The 21,860-nt window shown below is 44.2% G+C and overlaps 1 protein-coding gene across 1 annotated transcript; it reads left to right on the plus strand.

Moving 5' to 3' along the window:
- Window positions 1-395: 395 nt before the first annotated feature.
- On the plus strand, window positions 396-20,535 carry LOC306780029 (mediator of RNA polymerase II transcription subunit 13-like). The gene is made up of 30 exons (XM_079272204.1): window positions 396-1,220; window positions 1,953-2,187; window positions 3,336-3,504; window positions 6,450-6,595; window positions 6,721-6,918; window positions 7,245-7,439; window positions 7,588-7,744; window positions 7,843-7,950; window positions 8,052-8,771; window positions 8,882-9,098; window positions 10,045-10,072; window positions 10,188-10,309; window positions 10,447-10,534; window positions 10,623-10,819; window positions 10,912-11,111; window positions 11,880-12,760; window positions 12,873-13,040; window positions 13,154-13,377; window positions 13,495-13,690; window positions 13,792-14,179; window positions 15,220-15,436; window positions 16,386-16,577; window positions 16,662-16,885; window positions 16,969-17,111; window positions 17,204-17,362; window positions 17,962-18,144; window positions 18,274-18,413; window positions 19,016-19,180; window positions 19,374-19,474; window positions 19,585-20,535. The coding sequence occupies exons 1-30, from the start codon at window positions 1,155-1,157 to the stop codon at window positions 19,715-19,717; spliced, it is 6,360 nt and encodes a 2,119-aa protein (XP_079128330.1). The 5' UTR covers window positions 396-1,154; the 3' UTR covers window positions 19,718-20,535.
- Window positions 20,536-21,860: the final 1,325 nt, after the last annotated feature.

A 21,860-nucleotide genomic window follows, 5' to 3' on the forward strand; every position in this document is an offset into this window, starting at 1 on the left:
GTACCCTGTTTCAATGCACAAAGCAAAAGGCTCAGACAGAAAATGTTATGTTATTCTTATTGTTATGCATATTTATAACAATTCATATTTTGTGCAAAAATGAACATATGTCCCCATTAATGAAAAATAAAAAATAAAAAGTCTGTTCTTTATAGCAGTCACATGCAGCAGATGCTGCAAAGTGAGACATGTTTAGTAACAGACATCACTGAGGAGTGACCACTGACTGTATGACAGATGCACCGGAGCTCTCATCTTGTAAACTGTGAAGTCATGGAGCTACTTGAAGACGGATGACGCCCCCATTACCACAAATTGGCCAATAGGAGTTGAGAGGCAGAGTTGTCCTCCTGGCCGCCATTAAAGAATTCAATCCATGAACTGAAATAATGGAAATCTGCAGGACCCATGGATCTGGCAGAGAAAAGTAGCCGATGAGTAGTCTCGCTAAATTGGCATTTTGTCTGTTCTAGGAGTAGTTTTACTATGACGGAGCACTGTGATGGTTTTAGCGAAAAGGAGGGCGGTGTAGCTAATTGTTTTATTTAGCTAGCAAGCTAGCGCTGGAGCTCTGGTATGTTAGCTTTTGTGCTAGCAGGCTAGCAGAGATCAGGGGGAGGGGAGAGTTCCTTTGCTTTGAAATTGTTTCAGATCAGCTAGCTAGCATTAGCGTTAGCATTAGCACTAGCACACCAGGGACTAAGCTTTTGGGGTGAAGTTTTTTTTAGTTTTCGAGCTCTTATTTTTATTGCGCATCTAACTTTTCTGGTGTTTGATTCAACGTTGGTCTTTTCGGGTGATGTTAACGTTGACTATTTAGCGTTAAGGTAACGTAGCTGCAAGCTTGCGTCTAACCAGATCAGACAATACATTGCAAATAGGATTGATGAGTCGAATAGCTAAAAGCTTACAGTTGACGCTATCTGGCTGCCTGTCTAACGTTAGCTTAGCGCTGCCGGGCTAGCGGTGGCTAGCGCCGGTTACAAGTTGTCTGGTTGACTAGCGGTAGCTAACTGTAGCTAGCAAGTTGGTCAGCGCTTTAACGGGATAATTACGAGAGAACACCGCTCCGCCAGAGACTTAACTACATCAGCTATTGCCCCCGATGGTGATTGAGACAATGGACTTTAACGTTACAACCACACAGTGAAAGGATGAGTTCGTGCTTTGTACCAAACGGGGCCAGTTTGGAGGACTGCCACTCCAATCTCTTCTGCCTGGTAAGTCACACACTGTTCTCTGCGCTAGCTAGCGTTAGCTATGATACTGAGAGGCCAGAAAGCCATTTTGGCTAATCAGGCAACAAGCTTTGTAGCGTCAGTTGCAGACTGGCCTGAAGGCATCGGGCCTGCAAATCGTGATCTAACTAACTTTCACAATATAGCACATACTGCAAATTATCTATATTAAAGCGTTGCCCATGAAAATGTCATGATAGTGTGTTTACACTGCTTTGGTTACAGAAATAACCAACAAGCATTCATGTTAGTAACATGATGGTAACAGGTCAAGCCAACAGGCGAATTATTGAGAACCTGTCAAAAACATCATGTTTGACACTGTAATATTAAATGACACACATTATGGAAGGTAAGTCAAATAGTTAGTGTTTTAAATTAGAAAAACTAATCTCATTTTAGAGAGTGTTGTGTCACCAATAGTAATTAATAACTGCTGACTAAATTTCCACATGAGTTATGTTTTAGGCGTGATTGTAGAGTCACATGTACAAAGTATTGCAAAACTTTCCAAGATGCCAGCAAGTCTGTTTTTAGCTTTTTTTTCATTCAACGTGATTTTCTGTATGACAGCAGTCTTCAGCTTCCCACTTGTGTGTACAGGACAGGAAACACACACTCTCACTGAGTTATGCAGTCAACAACAGATGATTGGCTCAATGCTGTGCAGCTATGCTGTGTTCATTCTCACTTTGTTTTGCTCTTTCTCTTTAGGCCGATTTGACTGGAATAAAATGGCGGCGTTTTGTGTGGCAAGGACCCACCTCTTCGCCGATCCTTTTCCCTGTGACCGAGGAGGACCCTATCTTGTGTAGTTTCAGCCGATGCCTGACGGCAGATGTGCTGAGTGTGTGGAGAAGGCACCAAACCCCGGGTCGCAGAGAGCTCTGGCTCTTCTGGTGGGGGGACGACCCCAGTTTTGCCGAACTAATCCATAATGAGCTCTCTAGTAAGTGCATGCAACATCTCCATGTTCATCAGAATCAGTTACACTCAAAATATGTTCCATTCCCCTGTGTAAATGGCAACAATATTTTGACATCTACTCTAAATGATCTTCATATTCACATATAATCTTAGCAGTTATTCTAGGGTTTTGGAATTGGTGCCTCAATGTTAAAAACAAAGACTCAAGTGTGTATAAGTTATTAAAAGCTGCAGGAAAAATTGGTCCATTTGTGAAGAACTGCTGTTCATCTTTAAACATGTTTAGTGTTTGAAGACACTGCCAACCATTCTAACCTGCAGCAAATATTTTGAATGCAGTTTTAATAACTGACTTGTTTCTGTCAGGTCTTCTGAAGTTGAAAGCCTTGTGGAAGCCGTTGGCTCTCAGCCACGGAGGTGCAAGTTTGTGTGGTAGCATAATAGCAAGGTGTTGTGCATCAGAGTCACCGAACACAGTCTTGATTTTGGATGACGGTTTAGGTCTAGCTTTGATAGTCTTCATATTTGTGAAGCAATTCCCCGTAGGGGCTGCCACACTGACCAGGTAGTCTGTCTCCTGTCTTCAGGAGTGTCAAGTGTAACTTCAATACAGCACTGATTGGCCATTACAGAGACAGACAGAGCAGCAACACATATTCACCAATCTCAGATGAAATGCAATAACATGAGTAGGGTTTATTATGTAGTGTGGACTTTGCATTCAGTCTTTATGATGTGTGTTTTTTAATGAAACATCATTGAACAGAGCAGCATTCAAAAATTTCATGGGTAGGCTTCATCTGTGGAACAGATTTAAATCTTTTCACAATAATGTTTCACTTTATATAAGCAAAATGTTTATTTTTTTGTCTCATAAGCCATTCATGGTAACATCTAAGGGGCTGACGGATTTTATTTTGGATGATATTATTGTATAACGAATCAGATGAATGTTGAAACAATGTTTTTTTTTTTTTGTGTTTTTTTTTTAAATGTTCAAATGGGTCACTTCAGTTACTACTGTGGTCAGTTGTTTACCATTTAAACGCTGTCCCCTACAGGTCAGAAGCATTTAGCACACCACGGTTTACAGTTGACATGAGGCAGTTCCTCAGGAAAGAGAGAGGTCAGTTTGTTATTATCTGGTCTAATGTATCTGCCTTGTTTCAGGTGAGGAGGATGGCGAGTGGGAGAGTGGCCTGTCCTACGAGTGTCGAACGCTCCTGTTCAAAGCCATCCACAACTTGTTGGAGCGGTGTCTCATGAACCGCGGCTTTGTTCGCATCGGCAAGTGGTTCGTTAAGCCATACCAGAAGGAGGAGAAGACCATTAATAAAAGGTATGCTCCGCTTCCGAACAGCCAACAACAAAGTTTCATGACTTACCATCGTTTGAAAAATTGCAGCCAAGACTCAACTAGTTGTCAAGACAAGTTATAGCTGGGCTGCTTTCCGTTTAGATCGTTGGGAATAACTTGTATTGGTGTTCAACATGGTTTATGATTTACTCCGCTGTCTGCTGACAGAAAAACTGTTCTCACTCACTGATGGACTTTAACTGATTCTACTTTTGACATTGTTAAGCTATTTTTAATGAGTCAACATTTCCTGCAGATGTTTTCACAATAATATCCGTCCAGTAAAAAGGAGAGTATGCCTGAAAGGTTTTCATATAAACATGCTGCTGACGACATTATTTTAAAGTGTCAAAAAAGTTAACTTCAAAAACAAAAAACTGAACTAGTGACAACAAGGTTGTATCGATGCCGATGGTCCTTTCCACCTGCATCATAGCAGTCAAGCTTACATGTACCTCACGGTAGTTAGTTTATAACAGAAAAGAAGCTGCACACTTACTGCAGGTTGATGTGGCAGAAGAGCAGGATGTCTACTTGTGCTGAAGGACTGAACATTAGTCAGTATTTGGTCTGTAGGTACTTGTCAAGAAGCTTTGCTGCAGTACAGTTGTCTTTATAAAGAGGTGGATTTACTATCAAGCGTGACATATTTGTTGGGTGTTTGAAGCACGCATGCAGTATTTATAAGACATGTTTAAGACCGATGCCTGTGAGTATTTACTGCCGTCTGTAAAGCCTCACTGGGCAGAGGTCCTCATTGTTCTGAACGTTGTGCTTTAAACGTCCCATAACAATTCCTGTTAAAATTCCGATTTCCCCAGAGACGGTGCTTGCAACTGTATCGTTTTAGACTATCTTGTCATAAGCTGATGGCTGTTTAAGGGAACGAGACAGAATTTCTTTCAAAAAATAGCTTAAACAAATGCACACAAAGCTTTCCTTAAGCAGTGTAACCATGACACTAGACTGCATATCTGCTGCTCTGTTTGAACTCGCACAGTTTTATAATCTGAGGTCAGTTCTAACTCGTATTCATTTTAAAAAACATTTATAACAAGATCCATGTTGCTTTACATCACCAGAATCCTGCAACTTTCAGAGAAACGCTGTATTCTCAGAGTTAAATCTTATATAAAATTGTGATAGAGTATGACAGGATCATTACAATTTCATAATTACATCTTCAGCGTGACACATTTTCAAGCAGAAGTCATCCTGCCTGTTTCATTGCTTTCTCTTTCATTTTAGACTTGTCTAAGGTAATAGCAGAACACTGTCCAGAGTAATGTTTCATGTACACACCTCCACTTTTAGGAACTGGTCTGTGTAGTAGAAATACAAGCTTGAGGTGAACCAGCAGCAGCACATAAATAGCTGTGTTTCCTCACCTCTTGTACACTCGGGTGGTGACATCGTGTTAGCGTTCCCTTGCTCTTGGATGAGGGGGCTGGTGTATCCTGGAGTTCCCTGACAAGCTCATTTGAGCCAGTGCATTTTGGCTCTGTTGATACAAGCTGACTTGTGTTTGATGCACAGCCCCTTTGGCTCAGTTCCCTCTGGCAGCTTTGTCAATGAGAGTTTCAGCGGCTATATAAAAGAGTTGTTGGTATAGAACAGGAGGTGATTTCTTGCTCGCTGGTGTTTAGCTTATATATTTTTTTCTACATAAAGATGTCTACAAGTTGTGGTGTTGAGGCAGCAGCGCAGGACAACGAACATAAAAGTCCGTCAGTCTCGCTGTCGCCTGCTCTCTCTGGCTGGTGAGCGGGGCAGTCTTTGGAAAATGCTGAGTGTGCACTGTGGTTTTACAGCAACCATGTCAACAAGTACTATTTTAGTGCATTTAGCCACCTGGACCTCCAGAAGTAAGAAAAGAACTATGAATATTATTATAACATTTCAGGACTATAAAAATCTCCCGTGTTTATTTTTGACTCTCATTTTAGCCTGCGAGTAGCAAGAAGGTTTGATAAAGGTTCAGAGTGTGTTGAATCGGAGTGCGCAGCCCTCATGTTCTCTCACCTGAAAGTATGATTTCGGCCAAAGCCAGATGTGCGAGGATTTGTACTTCTCACATCATCTCAACTCTTTTCAGTCCCCCCCCCCCCCTTGTGTCATTCCTTCACAATACGTGATTGAGACTTCAAGGGGTGTAAGGTTTCAGTTCATAGCCCGTGATAGGAGTCACCGTTCAGTGCAAGTTCAGTGACAGCGGGTAAAAAAAACCAAACAAAATGCATAAGGATATGTTTATTTTCGCCTATTTGGAACAGACTGTAGTGCAAGTGTCAAAGACAGACAAAATCCTCTTGCTCGAGGCTGAGATCATATTTTTCCCACTGGCAACTTTGATAAACTATAAATGTTATTTTCATTCTAAAAATGACAAATGCTTCTGTATTACACTGAACAAACCCTTTCCCAAAAAGGCAACAGGTGACAGCAGGCTATAAACTGAAACGCATCATGCTATAAAATACTAAAACAACACCGACGCATCGCCCTCGACGAGTACACAACTCTTCTCCCGTTGCTGCTTTAGCTGACCGGGAAGCTGCCGGTGGGTCTTCCAGCTCCACAGTTTCATTCACGCTAAACATAGTGGGACTGACTCATGCGCCAATCTGCTTCTTGGGCTAACCTCCGCTTAAGTTGCCAGCAGGTACATGGCTAAAGGTTTCTGGTCAGACCTCGCGCTTGGGGAATTTTGGTTCAACACGACTTTGGTTCCACATTACGTGCATCAATCTAGATCCCATGTAATCTGTGACGTCCGGACCATGACGGCATAATATGAATGATTTACATTAGCTATTTGGTGCAGACTGCAAAGTGAAGTGTTTTTTAAATGTATGAATTGGTTATGCTTTGGGACAAATCTCTCTAAACTTTACATTGTCTCTTTTTATCTTTGACCCACCCTACAGCGAGCACTTGTCTTGTGCGTTCACCTTCTTCGTACACGGTGACAGCAATGTGTGCACGAGTGTGGAGATCGCTCAACATCAGTCTCTTCAGCGGCTGAACGAGGAGCATATCAGCCTCGCCCAGCAGAGCTCCAGCCCCTTACAAGGTAGGACGACACCAGCTGTGCACAATGTTAAAAAATGTTTTCTATGTCTTTTCTTTTTCAATACATTTTCCATTTGGTTTGTTAGTTATCTTATGTAATTATTGTGATTCCTCTCTGCCCTCTAGTCATCCTCAGCCCGTATGGCTTGAATGGGACCCTCACCGGTCAGGCGTTTAAGATGTCAGACCACCCGACTCAGAAGCTCATAGAAGAGTGGAGGCAGTTCTATCCCATCAGCCCCAATCCCAAGCAGGCCCAGGAAGACAAAATGGAGGAAACTGACTGGGAGGACGACTCCCTGGCAGCTGTGGAGGTCCTTGTCGGTAAGATATCATAATGCTGGACTTCATGTTGATGCTATATTTGTCCTGGGTCTGAGTGGTACAGACAAGGTAGAGAGTCGGAAAGGTTTGAGAAACTGCCTTTATTGTTGGTCATGTCATGGGATTCATTGCCAAAGGATTTAGTTAGTATTACACAAACCTCTTTATAAGAATGGGTGATGTGGAGATCAACACATAGCTTCAACTGAGCCCAAAATGGTTTAAAATATGTAAGAAAGTCTCACTGTTGCCTACTCCAGGTATCTATGCCTGTTTGATTCTTCTGCAGACATTTTTGAAATCTGTGTTTGTTTGTTTGGTTGCAGCGGGAGTAAGGATGGTTTACCCTTCCTGTCTGGTACTTCTCCCCCTGTCGGACCTCCCTGCTGTGGTCCCTCAGGGCTCTGTCAACACCTCGGGAAGCCTGTGTGGTGCTCAGCAGGGCCCGGCTGCTCACAGAGATCCTGCCATGTCCTCCGTCACTCTGACTCCTCCAACGTCACCAGAGGAGGCTCAGACTGGTAAGACTCGAAGCTGCATATTGACCAGAATTAAACCAACACATTTCTCAGCCTTTATTTCCGAGAGATTCTGCATACTAAGTTTTTTTTAAAGTTTTTTTTTTTAATTTTTAAAGTTTTTTTTTAATTTTCTTCTCTTCCCGCTTAGATTATCAGCCTTCCCAGAGGTGGCTCAAGTTGTCGTCTGCGACGGATGGCTACAGCTCTAACAACACTCTTCATGGGGGTAAAATCCCTCGGGGGCTGGCCACCCAGATGGTTGAGTCTGTGTGGCAGGAGTATAACATTAACCGTACAGGCAACAAGTATGTTTAGTGACATCTCTTCCTCAAAATTATCATTGCCAGTCAAAGTAGTCTCTCCGCGCTGACTGATTATTTGTCAATCTGCCCCTTTTTAATAGGAGGAAGTTTACTACCTTGACCAATGGGACCTGTGAGGAGGAGTCGGACAACACTGGACTTTGGGATTTTGTGGAGTGTACGCACAGGCCACATTGCAACTGCTCACGGTATGTTGAATGGAATGCAATCACAAGTGATTCTAGATTTACTGTATGTTTACAATTATAAGAGAGACTCTTGAAAGCATTCTTTGTTCTTTTCCACACAGACATAAGAGTCAGAAACAGCGGTCCAGCAGCACCTCAGGACACCCGCCTTCATCAGGCCAGCCTGCCCAGCCGGCCCCGAAGCACAAGCTGGGCGAGAAGCTAGAAAAAGGGGAGAAGCAGCAGAAGAGGCCGCAGACGCCTTTTCACCACCGCAACTCTGTGAGCGAAGAGCAGTCCCTGGAGCCACAGAACCAGAGGCTTTGTTTAAGATCACAGGAGGAGGGCTCGTATCCCAGCCTGCACCACGTGGACACGGTGCCCTCCAAAGCCCCGACGCTGCACACACACGGCCCCTCCGCAGACCTCGTCGGATCCCCGCCTCCCCCTCCACTCAGCCCACATCCCTGCGATCACGTAGAAGGTGACATGACTCCAGGTGAGATGAAGAACTCATCCACGCCCATTCACCAACAGTTCTACCCGCCGTCAGTGGAGCCCTGTCTGCTGCCACAGAAGGGCACATCTGAGGAACCTCAGCTGGAGAACATGCCTATGCCTCCTCTGCCCTTCCCCCCAGCCTACAGTGAAACCTTAGAACCCACCGTCTTTGTGGGTTCCGCCATCAACCCCAATGAAGACTCCACCCACAACCCTTGGAAGTATTTCAACTTGCCCAGGAAGAAGGCGTCCAACTTCCTGACTCCCCAGCTACCTGTGGATAAAATACGAGATGACTCGGGGAGAAGCGGCGGAATAGAAAGCGTAGTGTCGGTCACTGAGTAAGTGTTTAATTTCTCATCGTTGGCTGCATTAGAACAAACGTAGTTGTTAGTTTAAACAGAATACCTGCATCTGTCTGAGCCTCTCTGCACATTTTTTTTCCACTCAGGTTGATGTCGGGCACCACGCAGAACCTGAAGGTGTCCCAGGAGCTGGTCAGGACCTACGCCCAGCGGAGAAACAGCCATCTTGCCTCAGCCACAGGAGACGGAGAACACAGTGAGGAGCCAGACCCTTACGCCTTTGAAGAGGGAGACGATGAGTTCAGCTTCTCCGACAAAAAGGACAAGTCTGGAGCTGAGAGAGAGGGCAACAAGAAACACAAGGTGGGTTCCTGACTAGGGTTGAAATACCAGGTTGAGATCCCAGTATTGGGGGGTGTAACAATACACGTATTCGTAGTGAACCGTTCGGTACGAGGCTCACAGTTCGGTACGCGTTACGAGCGAATACATTTGAATCATACCAGTGCATTTGGAAAATGCAGAAGCTTAAATTGTGGGAAATATAACCACCACGGAAGAACAACATTCTACACGCTATGCTAAACTAGCTTAGCAGGAAAACCAACAGCAGCACACGCACTACAAACTCACCTCGGCAATTGCTATATTTATTTATTAAATTTTTTTATTTTTTTTGCTGTATTGAAAACGTACCGAACCGTGGCACCACTGTATCGTATTGAATCGAACCCGAGAATTTTGTGAAGCGTTACACCCCTACCTAGTGCTATGATCTGCTCCTATCTGCTGGTAAAGTACCGACCTGAACCTGAGATGTTCAGCATCCGGCTTGTATGAAAACGTTAGTTGAACCACAATATTTGCATTGACCAAAAAACATCTCGTACCAAAAGTCCTCATCGAATGTCTGTCACATTCTGGTCTTGTTTACCCAGAGCCTTCCACTTAGCACGTACTGTATTTTATTCACACTTATTGTGTTCGTATTAGTTTGTTTCTGCACTGTACCTTTGCTCTGGTTTTTGCTCTTAGATGCTTGTGTAAACAAGGAGATGCACTTATGACTTCTGGTGACTAGTAGTTCTCTTGAATACCGATGTTGAACACACTTATTGTCAGTCGCTTTGGATAAAAGCGTCTGCTAAATGACTGTAATGTTTACTTATTCCTGCCTCGGATATTTACTGAAATTCTAGTTTGGCCAGTTTCAGACCATGTTTTTCTTCAGCTACAGCTCTTGTATACGGCTGGTATCAGTGTTACCACAATAATCTTGATTGTTCTCTCTTTTTTTTTTTTGATCCAGTCGGATGAAGACACTGGAACAGCAGACGGTGAGAATGCCTTCCCTTTGTCCATTTGGCCCCGAGGATTGACATTTAATCATAATTAATGTTTGCAGGTCGGTGTCTTATTCAAGGTCTCCTCTTCGATTGCTTTGCGTTGCAGATGGTCAGGGCGCAGCAGGCAGTAAACCTTCAGCCTCCACCAGCCTCATCCACGAGAACGACTTGGCCGTGTCCTACAGTGACCTGGATAAAATTTTCAATTCGGATGAAGATGAGCTCGTGGTGAGAGCATCTATATGGCTAACGGAATTGTTTGTTGAAATGTTTACATCTTACTCTTCAGAGTTGTGACATACTGTAAAGCCTGTTGAAACTGATATGGATGATTTATTCGGTTTATGTTTGTGCTGTCTGCACAGCCTGGATCCAAAAGAGCTGGTGCTGGAACCGACGACAAGTTTGGCTGTAAGGACAATAAAGCCTCGACGGATCCCCTGTCTTGCATAAGTAAGGGGACCGGGCATCATTTAATCACTGCGCACCGGAGCCATTTATCATATGGTTCAAGAGAAGTCATAATGTCTTTAATCTCCAGGCTCAGCAGACCTGCACCAGATGTTTCCCACTCCGCCTTCCCTGGAGCAACAGGGTTACTCGCCCATGAACTCCGGGAGCAAGGATAGCCTGGAAGCAGGGACGGGCCTCACGCTTTTGGACGGCAGCCACCTCAACAACCACTACAAGATGGAGGTGGAGGAGGGATTCTGTAGCCCGAAGCCATCTGAAATAAAGGTATGAGATGTCGCACACCTGCCACGTATGAGGTTTAAAATGTTGCTACATCAGTCTGCTTCACCATTTCAACCTTTTTTTTTTGCTTTTAGGACTTCTCCTTCGTATACAAGCCGGAGACGTGCCAGTTGTTGATCGGCTGTTCCATGTACGCACCGCTGAAGATGCTACCCAGCCAGTGTATGTTGCCTATCAAACTGCCAGAAGACTGTGTGTACACGCCCAGCTGGACCCTGGGCAAAATGGAACTAATACCCCCAGTGACGAATGTCAATCTCCTCACCAAAGACAGGTTAGTGCCTGTAGTGTTCACAGTGGGGAAGGGACCATTTAGGGATGAGCGCACTAACTAAATTAGTCTGTCACCTTTTTAATGGATGCAGTCTATTACAGATGTTCATTAACATGTTCATTGTTTAAAAACAACATATCACTGACTGTATATATTCCTACAACAGCAACTAGGTTTGAAGCTTGTGGACTCGTCCTATAATGGTACAGAAAATGCAAAAGTATTAACATGGCATTCAGTTGAACGTGCTACTGTCATCTACAGCGATGCATTCAATCATGTCAAATGCCTGATGCTTTTGAGTTGCCAAGAAAAAGTACTTTCATCAGTATTTATTTTGATGTCATTTTAACCAATTAACAAACTGAAAAAAAACAATTGCAGTTTATTGCTGACCTTTTAAAAATAGGGATTTAAGATAGTTTTAAGTTTGGAGGATACAACTTTACTAAAAGTATTTTAGTGGTGCAAATGGTTAAGATGTTTAATATAAATGCAATAGATTTTAATTAAGTAATTAGTTTGAACATTTTGAGACTAATTATTACACTGTATAGAAGAATACCTGTAGAAAGTGTGGCGCTCACTTGATGTATTGTTATCGTGACTGAAATGTACGTTAACAAGCCACGGCACATACTACTGACGAATATCTTCAAATGCAAAACATCTATTCTGGAAATAGCATTTGTGTTTGTTTTTTTCTAACAGAAAATCTATCACAACCACAATATGAAATGCATGTGAATCTGTTTCTCTCTGTAACAGCAACGTCCCCAGTGTGGAGCCGGACTACAGCCAGACCTACACGCCTCAGACCCACACGCCCTTCATGTCCAGCAGTGCCCCTCCAAGCAACAGCGGCACAGGCATCCTGCCCTCCCCAGCCACGCCAAGGTTCTCCGTGCCCACGCCTCGCACACCACGGACTCCCCGCGGCCCGTCAAGTGTCCAGGGTTCACTCAAGTATGACAACTCTGACCTTTACTCCCCTGCCTCTACTGCCTCCACTTGCCGACCGCTCAGCTCCGTTGAGCCGGCCACAGTACCTTCTATCCCCGAGGCTCACAGTCTCTACGTCACCCTTATTCTCTCCGAGTCGGTGATGAACCTCTTCAAGGACTGCAACTTTGACAGTTGCTGCGTATGCGTCTGCAACATGAACATCAGGGGAGCAGACGTGGGCGTGTACCTCAAGGACAATGGCGAGGCCCAGTACCCCTGCACTTGTGGCTTCAGCGCCGTCACCAATCGGCGTTTCGGCCAAACGGCCGGGCTGTTTCTGGAGGACGAGCTGGACGTTGTGGTACGAGGCTCGGACGCTAGTCGGGACACCGAGCGGCGTTTCGAAGAGCTGCGATCTTCCACAGCGCACAAGGCCGGAAGCCTGACGGAGAAACCTCCGGATGAGCTGATTCTGCTGCTGCAGGACCAGTGCACCAACCCGTTTGCTCCGATGGCGGGCGTGGAGTACCCGAAGCAAGGCTCAGTCCCTAGCTCATTTCTGAGGGTGGAAGAGAGAGACTGTTATAACGACTGCTACATGGCCCTGGAGCACGGCCGGCAATTCATGGACAATATGTCAGGAGGCAAAGTAGATGAAACACTAGTGAAAAGCACCTGTCTTCATCAGTGGCCAAAATGCAAAGGTATGTATTTTTGTATCACCAGTTCTTTGTACTGCAAGCGTACCCTATTACTAACTTCAAACCTGGTAAGTTGAGACATTTTTCTCTTTGCTTTTCCTTTTTTTTTTTGTAGCGGCAGACATGAGCAAGCTATTCTCTCAGGACGTCCTGCGGGTGTTGTTGTCCCTCCAGCCTGTGCTGCAGGACACCATTCAGAAGAAAAGGAGTGTGCGCTCTTGGGGCGTTCAGGGACCGCTCACTTGGCAACAGTTCCACAAGATGGCTGGAAGGGGATCATATGGTACGTGGGAAGTGTATCCAGTCAGTCTTATCTCTAACGAAGTGGGAGATCTATTTTGGAATATGGTGTTTTTTTGAAAGAAAGATGAACATTTTGTCTTCTTTTCACGACAGGTACAGACGAGTCTCCTGAGCCTCTTCCCATCCCCACTTTTCTGGTCGGTTATGAGTATGATTTTGTGGTGCTGTCGCCGTTTGGGTTGCCCTATTGGGAGAAGCTTCTTCTGGATCCTTTTGGTTCCCAGAGAGATGTTGGATATGTTGTCGTCTGCCCGGAAAATGAAGCTCTGCTCCGCGGAGCAAAGACCTTCTTCAAAGATCTGAGTGCAATGTATGAGGTACGCACCTGGCAGGAAACAGAATCTTCTTGTACCGACATGCCCACAAACGCAGTTTGTGCTCTCGTGAAGTGACTCACGCGGTTTCATTCGCATTATCTCCCTTTCTGTCCTCAGGCGTGCCAGCTTGGCCAACACAGGCCCATCTGCAAGAGCCACCCAGAGGGCGTATTGCAGGTCGGCTCCACAGAAGGCAGGAGCATGACGGAGCAGCCCCTTAGTGACTGGTTCCTCAAGATGGCTGCCAAAGACGGAAACAATGAAGCCTTTAATAAGCTCAAACTATTTGCTCAAGTGTGTCGCTATGATCTAGGTAACATCTTGACTCATAACTCTTAAAATCCCAATTTTTGAAAGGCCACAACGGTTGTAGAAATGATAACTAATTTTGTTTTTGCCGTGTCATTTTGTCAGCTCCGTACCTGTCGGAGCAGTCTTTGGATAGCTCCCTACTGTCCCAGCGCAGCCCCGTTGTGGCCTCTTCCTCCTCCCAGACCTCCAGCTCTTCCAGCACCTCCTCAGGACCCCAGAGCACCAACACTACCAGCTCCAACACCAGCTCTGCCCAGCCTGCCCAGATCAACAGCACCCCTCCCTCTTCCACCTCAGGCTCCCAGACTGTCGGGGGAATGGCTTCAGCCAAGCCGAGCTCTTACTCGCCGTTTGGGACGGCAGGCTTGCAGGGCAGCGCGTCTCAGAACGGACCCCAGTCCAACCCACAGGGTGCCGGGGGGCTGGCAGAAAATGGTCCCTCTGCCAACCAGCCTCAAGGGCCTCTGCCAACCACCGAGGCGCCAGAGAGGTAGGCTACCACTACCAAAGTCAATGAACCATCCAGACGGAGAGATTACATTTTGTTGTTGCTGATGGGTTTTTTTACCACTCCTTGCAAACATTTTTAGTTGTTTTGTTTCATACTTAATACCACTACTGACAAAGCCCTTACTCTTTACACTATGAGAGCAACTTAAATCAGTAAAGTAACTCATTCTGTTCTAGTTTAGTCAAAACACTGTCACAGTTTGTGTTATTTGAAGCTGTGACCGTCCCTGCAGTCTACAGCTGTTTGACAGAGCGATAAACGTCATGCATGAATGTCATCCGGTGTCGCATTATGTAAATACAGGGCACGACTTATCGCAGCCAGACTTTGTGTCTTGCTGTCAGAGATTCAGCGGCGCTGTTAGACAGCGAGTGAACAGAAAGGATGTAAATTATGATCTTTTTCAAAACTATGGAAACTTTTCAACATATGGATTTATGACGCTGTAAAAATCTGGCGTATCCCGAGTTGTTTACATTTATCAGGGTGCACTTATTTTTTGGCCCATAAACAACACTCTATTTATTTTAAATGAACTGTTTATCAATATGTTTTATATATTATTGTAAACTTTATCCTGTAACAAAGTTGCTTCATTTGGCTTGTTTTTAGTAACACATTTGTTTGGTAATTTTCCAAAATGACTTCCCAAATAAAACTGCTCCAATATTTCTTAGCTGGCAATGTCTCCCTTCCAACAGTTGGGGAACTTTGTGTTTTCTGCACAGTACTTTTGTACTGAATACTGCACCCTGTTAAGGAATACTACTAAGTATTTAAAATGATATAATCACGTTGTACTGTGTAATCAAGACTGTGACATAGAATCTAGTCGCTTTGTAATTTAGGACCTTTGACATACAAAGAATCTATTTCATCAGTAAACTGCTGCTCACGTTTAAGTTTTTATTTTACACACACTCCTCCTCCTTCCCACTTGTTCTGTTAGCCATGTTGTTGAGAAGATATTTCCTGTGGTTGTTTCTTTCTAAATCATGATGTGCCTTCTTTATCAACAGCACATTGGAGAGAGACAAAGTGGGGAAGCCAACGGACGGAGAATCCCACGCTGTGTCTTACCCGCCTGCCATCGTGGTGTATATCGTCGACCCCTTCAGCTACGAGGACGCCGACAGAGAGGTCCACTCCAGCGCCTACACGCTGGGGCTGCTGCGCTGCTACATGGAGATGCTCCAGTTCCTGCCGGCTGGCATCAGAAACGCTGTCTCAGTGCAGGTACAGGCCAACAACACAGGTCTCAGTGTGTGTTTTAGGGTTTGGGAAGTCTTATGTTAGTATTACTGGATAGACGCGTTAAGATCACTCGCTTTGACTCTCACAGGAATCTGCTGATGAGCTGTGGTTGAGGGCATCTTAATTTGCTTCATTTTGCCAGTTGAGTCACAATAGAGCAGGTTATACCAGCAGACACGAGGGGAGGTGAGGAGGAGTAGGGGACTCATTAGCAGACACTAATCAAGGTGCTAACTGCAACACCTGTGATAAAGTGAAACAACATGCCAGAGGGGATTTGAAAGTATTATTCTTCAGTACAGCAATGGTGGAATAGAGCTGGTTTAATAATCTTCTACTTACCGGTATGGCACCACATGTTGCGTTCACAGAGGCCCACTGAGACATAGTTTTGCCTTTTTTTGGGGGGGGGGGGGGGGGGGGGGTGCTAGGGCTCTTTAGGGGGGAACACAGCAGATCAACAGTTTATGCTACGTAAAAGTGGTTTACATCATCTGAAGATTAGCGCAGCATCGTGTGTCCAGTTGTTCTAGTCATGATTCAAAATAAAATTGTGAAAGTGTATAGAGGCATTTATTATGGATGTACGTAGTGGCCATCCCCGTGCTTTATTATGTCTCATAAGTTGTTGCAGCAATTTTTGTGTTGATACCGGATCAACACATTATCTGTGATCACACAGATTTGGTGCAAAATTTACCGGTAAGTATTAAAATATAATACAGCTTAAATGTTTGATTTTATTTCATCCAAACTGGCCGAAGATCCATACAATGCTTATAATAACCTATTAATAACAGCATAAATACAACTGACTTGGTCTTTTATTTAAAGCAATGCTGAAAATGTTACATATTCAACAGTTGGTTGCTCGACAACATGTGTTTTCACAGCCCTGTTTAAAGTGCTTCTGTTGTTTCTTTCTCGTCAGATTGTTCCCTGCCAGTACCTGCTGCAGCCAGTGCGTAGTGGGGAGCGCCATCTCTACGGCCAGCACCTCAAGTCGCTGGCCTTCTCTGTGTTCACGCAGTGTCGACGGCCTCTGCCCAATTCCACCAACTTCAAGGCGCTGACAGGTTTTGGTCCCGGTCTTGCCATCGATATGGCCCTCAGGAACCCAGAGGTAACCGCCACTCTGGCATTGCAATATAGCGGCCTCTGTTGTTTTTTTGTTTTTTTTAACTAACATGTTTTCCTTTCTGTGCAGAGACCCGAGTGTCTGCGTCTGTATACGCCACCCTTCATTTTGGCTCCTGTGAAAGACAAGCAGACTGAGCTCGGGGAGACGTTTGGCGAGGCCTCCCAGAAGTACAACGTCCTGTTTGTCGGCTACTGTCTGTCACATGACCAGCGCTGGTTGCTGGCCTCCTGCACTGACCAACATGGAGAGCTGCTGGAGACCTGCATCATTAGTATCGATGTACCCAATAGGTATGTCCCACAGCTTATCGCTGGTTTGGTTATTGATAAAACTGTGTCTGTATACGTGTTAATTAAACATGTGTCTGACACAGGGCCCGCAGGAAAAAGGGCTCAGCCAGGCGAGTGGGTTTGCAGAAGCTGTGGGAGTGGTGCCTTGGCTTGGTACAGGTGACATCGCTGCCATGGAGGGTGGTGATTGGCCGGCTCGGTAGAATGGGCCACGGCGAGCTGAGAGGTACGAACACATCGGCAGTGTTTGTAGAACATGTGGTTTGTTTTACATGCATGTAGACATACTAATGAGCTCTTCTCTCGTCCCCATTCCAGACTGGAGTATTCTGCTGAGCAGGAGGAACTTGCAGTCTCTCAGTAAGCGTCTGAAGGAGACGTGTAGGCTGTGTGGCATCTCTGCGGCGGACACTCCCAGCATCCTTAGCGCCTGTCTGGTGGCCATGGAGCCCCAGGGTTCCTTTGTCATCATGCCAGGTAAGAGGAAATAGTAATATGTTTATTGAGTCTTTGTAACAGAGAGACCAGTTAAGTTTGTATGTTCTCATTTCCCGATTTTGTGCCTCCTCGACTCCTTGCCTCGCGTCTTCGTCCTGCCCATGAAGGATGCGAGGAGGAGACACGAGGAGAGAGGAGTCCAGGCAGCAGGCATTTAATAAAATGAGACGTCCTCTCCTCAGAGCCGACATGAATTACATATGACGTGTGTCACAGCTGGATCAGCAGTCCATTGTTTTGTTATAAATATGTATTTTATGACATCTGTCAGATCAGTCTTCATTCTATTAATTAAATTCACAATGTTGCATAATTTGACAAAAATGATCGGATGTCACACATTTTTATTTACATTTGTAGAGTCCAGCTGTGGTTTGCGATCATCACGGCTGTGTGTCACGCCTCTTTATTTGTTTACATGTGCCGACAACACTTCCACAAAGGATACACCGGTGTTTCCTCGCTCATAGCTCCTCCGGCAAGCCTCCTCGATGGAGGAGTCGAGGAGGCACAAAGCCGGGTAAAGAAGAGAGACCCAATGTTCGTCGAAATCTGACGGTCCATCTTTGTCTCCGCAGATTCTGTCTCGACGGGTTCGGTGTTTGGTCGCAGCACCACTCTCAACATGCAGACGTCGCAGCTGAGCACTCCTCAGGACACATCCTGCACGCACATTCTGGTGTTCCCCACCTCAGCCATGGTGCAGGTCAACACTAACACTTCAGAGCCCATTGACATCAACTTCAATCCTATAAATCCCGGTACGATCTGCAGCTCAAGGGAATGCATCACTTTTAATGTCTGCTGAGTCATGAGTGTTGCATACTGCTGAAGGTGAGTCACAGACAAACCCTGAGCTCTCTGCATGTTTTGTTTTTGTGTCCCTGCAGATGGATCTGATGGAATGGGCATCTTTGACCTGTTTGACAACGACATGGTGGATCCAGACCTCATAAACATCTTGCCCAACTCCCCCACAACCTCGCCTGTTCACTCGCCCGGCTCCCACTTCCACCAGGAAGGAGGCAAGGTCGGCACCTTTTTTATTTCTCGATGATGGAACAAAAAACAATATTAACAAAAAACAATATTAAATGTCTATTACAGATCATAAAGTTCATTTACCTGCACGGTTGCTGTGATGAGGAACCGAGAGACGGTTTCAGGGTTTATACGGTTGACCCTAAAACGGTTGTTTTCGTATTTATTTTTGGTTTTCACGCTTAAATTGGTAAAGGAGTACAATTTGGTGTGAAAATGTCGTATTGTCTTTTATTCCTCCATGGTCTACTGAGATACAGCAGCTTCAAAGTTTGAATGTGACCCGTGAGCCTCAGGTAGAGCAGAATGTAATGACGTTCTGCTTCTAGGTGAAGCCTCGTGTTTGGAAATTACTTATTTGAACGACGAATATGTGCGGATGTACTTAAACAATGAGGTAACTGCTCCTGGGTAAAGGCAAAATGATTACTATATTAGCCCTGATCGAACTATATAATGACCTTACAGTGACTCGCACAGTTTGTGGTGCCATGAACAGGATCCAAATAGCATGTAATAAACCCGGTGACGAGGAAAAGACCATTTATTTTTATAGTGTAGTTCATTCATTTTCTCCATGTTGTCTTTCAGGGACAGAGTGCCGATCGTATGGAGTCCCATGAGGAGGCTCTGAACATCCTACAGCAGCCGATGGCTCTGGGCTACTTTGTCTCAACAGCCAAGGCTGGACCACTGCCTGACTGGTTCTGGTCGGCCTGCCCTCAAGCCCAGAACCAGTGCCCACTCTTCCTCAAGGTACGTTAGTCACATTCATGTTGGGCTACAACTAATGCTAATTGTTTTATCATACATTCATTCATTCTTCACAAGCAGCAAACAGAGAATTGTTGGTATTTTTGCTTGACTGGTGACCTCAGGTCTGTATCTCTGAAAAGCATGAATCTAAAGACTTAATTTGGGTCTTGATCTTTCTTTTTTTTCTTCCCAGGCCTCTCTGCACCTGCACGTGTCTTCTGTCCAATCAGACGAGCTCTTGCACAGTAAACACTCCCACCCCCTGGACTCCAACCACACCTCTGATGTGCTCAGGTAAAGTGCTCAGATTAGAAGAGTCTGTTTACTCTAAGCTGTATTAAAAAGAGACGAATGATGCAAGATGTGCGTGATCTAAACTGCTGTTGCTGCGTTCTGCATTACAGATTTGTTCTGGAGCAATACAACGCCCTCTCCTGGCTGACGTGCGACCCTGCAACCCAGGACCGACGCTCCTGTCTGCCTGTTCACTTTGTGGTGCTCACCCAGATGTACAACTTCATCCAGAACATGCTCTGAACTCTAACGGGATCAAACTGCTGAGATATGATTGGATGGCTCGCTCAGTCGAAAACCTTGGATTGCCTGCTGCGAAGGATCCCCAACTCCATCAGGGCAAATGTGGAGGAAGCATTACAGTGCTCACTCCACATCTACATACTCCTCCCCGGTGTGTCTCACTCAACACTGACTGACTGACTACAAGTTTCCAATCAATCTATCAATCAGATGCCAAGAATCCATTTTAGCATTTTGGAAGATCAAGGGACATTTCATAAAAGGAGAATAAACTGTCTTTTTATTGACTGTAGATTGCAATCTATGAAATTTTATCTTAATGAAATGCCTGCATATATTATTTATTGTAAGTTTTTAAATGTGGAATTTTTAATGCTTAATATCTTTTATATATTACAAATCCTAGAGGGTGTGTACATCTCACTGTAAAGGAATCTGTTTCAAAAGTGTAATTGTCTCAATTACAACACGGAAAAACCTGTTCGAGTGAATTTGCTGTAGATTGCTTTTAGAATATTATTTTTTCAAAGGGTACAGACCTTTTTATTGCCATGCTGTAAAAATGAAGTAAAAGCTGGCCCGGGCATTTGTGTCCCACCCGATGAGCGGATGAGACTTACCTCTCTCTCTGCTTTGGCTCCAGAGTCTCTCGCACAGTAACTCAATGAGCTCTGAAGAGGAATTAAAAGGTACATTGTCAGATTATATATTTTATATAACAGATTTAGGTAATTGTGTGTGTATATGTGTACATATAATTGTGTGCCGCTACTGATGGTGCAGCTTCTGTTTTAGGAATAAAGTGCGTCTACATTATGCTCTTGGTTCTTGTTGAGTCGTTTGACACGTTTGAACAGCTTTAGGTACGATTCACCACCAGAGAGAGAATATTCCCAACAATTTACTATTGGACATCTATCTATATTTTAAACTAGTCAAAATCAACAAAGGTAAGAATGAGATATACTGAGTCCTTAAAGTATATATCTGAAAGCTTCATGTAAGACACTCCATCCATTCAGCTGGATGGACTGAGCCGCTTATCCTCTTCGGGGTCGTGGAGGGCTGGAGCCAACCACAGCTGATGTTGGGCGAATGTATCACAGGGCTGATGCATAGACAGACAACCATTTATGCACACAGTCACACCTCAGGGCAATTTAGAGTAATTCGTTAACCTAGGATGCATGTCTTTGGACTGTGGGAGGAAGCAGGAGCGCTGACACGGGGAGAACATGCACACGCTGTAGAGAAGGACAGTCGAGCCCGGGAACCGAAAGGCCCCTCTTGCTGTGAGGTGACACCCATGGAGGACTATGTTCAAGACAATATTAAAAGTCACAGCAAAGTATTTCTCATAGCCTTATTGGAGTAATGCAATTTAATATGTTTAAAAATCTCAAAGTATATTATGTCATGGAAGAGTCCTAAGAAAAATGAATAGTATAGTTTGTCATCAAATGTATAACGTTAGCACAGCACAAGTATAATATGCCATAAAAATATTTCATTAAAAAGTCACGAAAAATAAATATAATTCATCCAAAATTCATAGTATGTCAAAAAGTCAAAAGTTACACTTTAGTATGTCGAAAAAAGTCACGCGACAGTCATAGTATAATATGTCGAAAAAGTTGTTTGAAGTCAAAGCAAATTATGTCAAAAAAGTCATAAAAATCATAGAATAACAGGTCAAAAAAAGTCAAAGTATAGCATTTCGAAAAAGAGTCATTGTATAATATTTCAGAAAAAGTTAGTCATAGTATAGTATGTTGACAATTTCATTAAAAAGTCACAGAAGAGCATGTGGAAAAGTGATAGTGTAACATTTCAAAAAAAATTCTAATAAAAGTCACGGTATAGAATGAAAATAAGTGATAAAGTCATAGTATAGTATGGCAAAAAAGTCAGAGTAAAATATGTTGAAAAATGTGTTAAAAAGGCATGTCGGAAAATTCATAAAAAAGTCATCGTATGTCGACAATTTCATTAAAATGTCACAGAAGAGCATGTGGAAAAAATGTGAATAAAAATTCAAATAAAAGTCACAAAACATTTTATGAAGTAGACAAAGTTGAGTTTGCCATTATTATGTCTGAAATAGAGAAAACACCGCCCTATAATGCAAAACCTTTTGAGATTC

Source organism: Melanostigma gelatinosum (assembly GCF_949748355.1).
Source record: "Melanostigma gelatinosum genome assembly, chromosome: 7".
Taxonomy (NCBI): Eukaryota; Metazoa; Chordata; class Actinopteri; order Perciformes; family Zoarcidae; genus Melanostigma; species Melanostigma gelatinosum.